Below are 4,414 nucleotides of genomic sequence, written 5' to 3'. Positions count from 1 at the left end.
GCACAGGGTGCCCAGAGAAGCTGTGGCTGCCCCATCCCTGGCAGTGTTCAAGGCCAGGTTGGACACAGGGGCTTGGAGCAACCTGCTCTAGTGGAAGGTGTCCCTGCCCGTGGCAGGGGTTGGAGCTGGATGAGCTTTACCCCAGAAATACCCACATCTCTTAAAACCCAACTGAAAGCACCTTCTTTGTAAGATCTGCTATTACAGTGGTCAGGAACAAATCAATACATCATTTAGGAGGGGAAGGGGAATAAAAGAGAATAAAACTTGAAGCACAAATGCTTAGTGTGAGGTTTTGAGGGCTGCAAGTGCTCCTACCTGGCTGGACATGGAGTCTGCCAGTGGACTGTGCAAATCCAACCCCGTTGTCTGCCACACACTGGTACAAGCCAGAGTCCTCCTGGGTGACACCACGGATCCGCAGGCTGCTTCCCATCGGCAGACGTCGTGGAGAGGGGTGGATGGGAGCTGCATTGTGGAGCCAGGTGAGGGTTGGAGCAGGGCTTCCATCAACATCACACCAGAAGTGCACAGTGGCTCCAGCAGCCGCCGTTTCCTCTTGCAGTCCCTTGGAGATGGAGGCAGGTTCTAGAAAGGGAAATAAAAACCACGACACATTGATCTTAGCCTAAGTCCTGACAAAATAGGCCTGCTTTTGTACATAGCACATACAAAGGCCAAGCAAGCCCCATGTGCTTCTAGTAGTACCCAGCCTAAAGCTGTTTTTCCCCACATACTTGCTTACTTTAATGGTCTCTCCCTTCTATTCCAAGCAGTCACGTGTTTGGCTTAATACTGCAAACGAACCCCCTGTATTTTCAAAGCAATTCTTCCACGACATCCCCTTAACAAAAGGCTTTTTGTGTGTCAACAACCTGTTTGCTGAGTTTACACACTTCAAAAATGAGTATTTACAGTCATGGATGCAAAGCCCTCAACCAAGAGCAAAACCTGCTACAAAGCAGAAGGGAGATCACAAACGACTTGCAGCGAAATGGATTTCTTTCCTTTTTGTTTTTGTCCTCATCCAAACCTATCACCTTCTCCTCGCCAGCTTCTTGCTTATACACAAGCTCAAAAGAGAAACAGCTGATCTCTGGCACGTTATGGACACTGAATCCCATCTCCACTTGGCACTCTGCAGGAAAATACATAAAGCAGCTCTTCCCTCAGAGTTTGTTATCCCTCACTGTTAAGTATTTCAGACTGTGAAGGATTCCAAGAGACAAATAGTGATGGATTTTAGCTCGGGAGAGATGGTGAGATCTGGTCATCGTGAACCCATCTTTACTCTTTATTTTGATATGCTTAGGTTGACAAAGAACTTTGGGCTGTTTGCAATCAGGTGCCAAAGCCAGCAAGGAGACAAAGAAAACATTCACTGCCTGAAGATGAAGAGTTCTTTAGTTCTTACCAAGTATAGTAAGCGAGTAGTTCACGTATTTCACTGCTCCAAATCCATTTCCCACCACACAGGAGTAATTTCCAGAGTCGGATGCCTCCAGCCTGTCTGTCACCAGATGTGAGTGCAGCAGCTTCCACCTGCCTTTTCCCAGCACATCCCGGCCCTCTTTAACCCAGCGGATGGAGGCTGGAGGGGCTCCACTGACGACACATTCCAGAGTCAGAGCGCTGTGCCGCGGCACTGCCAGGCTCTGGGGTGCCAGGGGGTGAAGTATGTGGAAGCCACCTGAGGACGAGCCTGGAAGAAAGGACATGAGGCTTATCACCCACTCTCCCATCCCATCCTCCAGTTTGCCACATCTTTCCAACGTGGCTGCTTATATTTGTGGCTCAGCACGATGCTGTAACGCTCTCTTCCAAAGTCTTGCTCCAAAATCAGTTTGGTAACTGAAGTAGTAGCAACATCCCCTTTACAAGGGCTAAGTGCTCCTTGGGATTGGAAAAGCAGTCGTGCTGCTCCTCCGCAGTAAGGGGAAGTAAGAATTGAACATGCAAATAACAGATTTTACATGACATGGTGACTGAGACCAGCAGGTATTTAGGCTGATAGACCCACACCAAAACCCTCAGGGATGGTATTCATCCACTTGGAGATGTGTTAATCCTGGAAAGCTGAACTGAATACTCACGGGTGACTACGAGCTTACGTCCAGTGAGTTCTGTTCTGAGCTCATGAGTAACTGGGTTGTACACTGCACATTTATAGGATCCTTTGTCTTCTAAAGATACATTCAGAATCTGCAGGTTTCCAGATGGAAGAATTAGGTAGTTGTCTAAACAAATGGGGAGGGGAAAAAGAAGATTACATTTAAATTAGTGTCCAAAAAGGCTTTTATTTCTTTATTTTTTAAATGACTTGTCAGACGCATCAACCTATTCTAAATGCAGGATCACAAAGAAATCCAGGCATGCTTCCGTTGGCACAAACCATCTCACCTCTGGATTGCTCCAGCCATTTCCCTCGCACTTGAAAGCGAACCTGGGCCTTAGGGTGGCTTTCTGGGACCTTGCACCCGATGAAAGCTGTGCCTCCTTCCTCTGCCACCACAACGGGCTTCACCGACCCATCAAAGTCACCTAAACCTAGAAGGGAATTGGTAGAAGGTTGAGAGCAGCCACAGCTTGGGAAAGGGGAAGGGCAGCGAGCTGGGGTTTGTGTGTAAAATACAGCTGGTCCCAAGCTGATCATCTTTAGTGGAGCCAATGATCCCAAACTGAGAGAGGCAGTGGACACTTTGGAAGGGAGAGCCACCCTGCAGAACGAACTGGGTAAGCTGGAAGAGTGGGTTGAGAAGGGCCTTATGGAGTTCAACAAGGAAAAGTGGAAGGTCTTGCGCCTGGATAAACTCAATCCAAGAGTGCAGCAGGAGCTGGAAACAGGCTTCCTTGCTACAGAGAGGGCCAGCTCTTGCATGGGAATAGTGAGGAAAAGATAGTTCCTAAGATCCCTCAGCTGCTCCAGGAAAAGCACCCAGGGATATTGGAAAGCCTGCAGTGCTTACGTCTGGGCTCCAAAAGCAGAGTTTAAGAGGAGGAAGCCTGTAAGAAACATGGAATTGTCTTTCTGTGATCATAATTAACGCAACCCTGAGTCCAGCAGTGCCTCCTGCTCATTGCCAGGAGCCACGAGGCCAGCAGGAAGCCTCAGCACCTACCAGCACCTTCTCATTTGCTGCTAACATCTCTAAAGGAGGAGAACGGCGTGAAAGCTGCTCTTCCACTCCCTTCAGATTCAAAGCATCTTCTAGGTTGTGAAGTTTTTCTGTGTTAGCCACCCTTACAGCTCTCTCGAGAGGGTCTTGCTATGGGTCAGCACTTTACCAAAACACTCACTTTCTCACTTATATGAAATCTTCCTCCCCGGGGGATTCTGGACATGCTCCATAGATGAGGTACCCCCACAGAGAAATCACTCAAATCCTGCTCGACAAAGGCCTGATTCAGCAGCCCCGTGATCCCGAGCAGACACGTGCTCAGGGAGGAGTATTACATTCCCATTCTCAGCACCACATCGTCTTTTCCATGTGGAAAACTGCGCCGTTCCTCTTCCGAAGTCCTTTAAGATCAAGTAATTTACAGATCAAGCCCCAAAGACTGGTTAGAAGAACCAGTGGAATTGAGAGAAGGGAAGTTGTCCCTAGAAGGACAAAAGGGACATCCAGGGAGTTTTGACCAAATAATATGCTACAAGAGAACAGGAAAACTTACAGCTCCCACTTACTTCCCAAGCAACAATTCCCACTCATCTCTCCTTAGCTCTCAAACACTGCATGGGAGCTCAGTTGCTCTTTCAAGGTGCTTTCAGGAACCTTGTACTTCATTTGGAAGTTTCCATTGGAAAACCAAACCATACAAACCAGCCGAGGTCTGTATAATCAGCAAGGAGTGAGGAATGCAAAGGAAAATGAACTTACTGGCCATGGATACCGTGGCAGGCCGGCTCACAACGGCACCCACGCTGCTGTTTGCAACACACTGATAGAGCCCAGATGTTGCCAGGCTGAGGGAGATGATTGTCAAAGATCCTGGCTGGATTTCCACTTCTCCCACCTCGCTGTCCAGAGGCTCCCCATTGAAGAGCCATGACAGGAGAGCTGAGGAGGGCTCAGCAGAGCAGCGGAGTTGCACACGGCCACCAGACTTCTGGACAGTGGACGAGGGCTCGGAAATGAAATGTGGAGTTAAATCTAAATGGGAACAAAATATACACAGGAAAAATTCAGTTAGTGAAGAGTATTCTGCATGAACATAACACAGGAAAGACCATGATGTGTATTACAGCAATGCAAGTGTTGTCTTTTCTGCTGCAAGAGGAACTCATGACACATTCCCGCTCTCCCTCAAACACCCAGGAAAGCTTCAAGAGTTAAACCCCATGAAAGGATAACGCTCATAATCAGAATCCCAGCCTGGTTTGTGTTGGAAGGGACCTTAAAGCTCATCCAGCTCC

General features: G+C 48.3%; 1 protein-coding gene across 1 annotated transcript in view; it reads right to left on the bottom strand.

The window, feature by feature from the left end:
• Positions 1-318: 318 nt before the first annotated feature.
• The window catches only part of LOC104409029 (cell adhesion molecule-related/down-regulated by oncogenes-like), a gene marked incomplete at its 3' end in the record, with an annotated part of 6,539 nt that continues 2,443 nt past the window's right edge, over positions 319-4,414 (bottom strand). The window contains exons 2-6 of the mRNA XM_010018799.1: positions 3,879-4,151; positions 2,401-2,547; positions 2,094-2,237; positions 1,415-1,702; positions 319-588 (exon numbers count right to left, since the gene is read on the bottom strand). Coding sequence (XP_010017101.1) covers positions 319-588; positions 1,415-1,702; positions 2,094-2,237; positions 2,401-2,547; positions 3,879-4,151 — 1,122 coding nt within the window. The remainder of the gene's footprint in view (positions 589-1,414; positions 1,703-2,093; positions 2,238-2,400; positions 2,548-3,878; positions 4,152-4,414) is intronic.

This window comes from Nestor notabilis, unplaced genomic scaffold (genome assembly GCF_000696875.1).
Source record: "Nestor notabilis isolate BGI_N333 unplaced genomic scaffold, ASM69687v1 scaffold24827, whole genome shotgun sequence".
Classification (NCBI taxonomy): domain Eukaryota; kingdom Metazoa; phylum Chordata; class Aves; order Psittaciformes; family Psittacidae; genus Nestor; species Nestor notabilis.
This window is presented reverse-complemented; position numbering and strand designations above follow the sequence as displayed.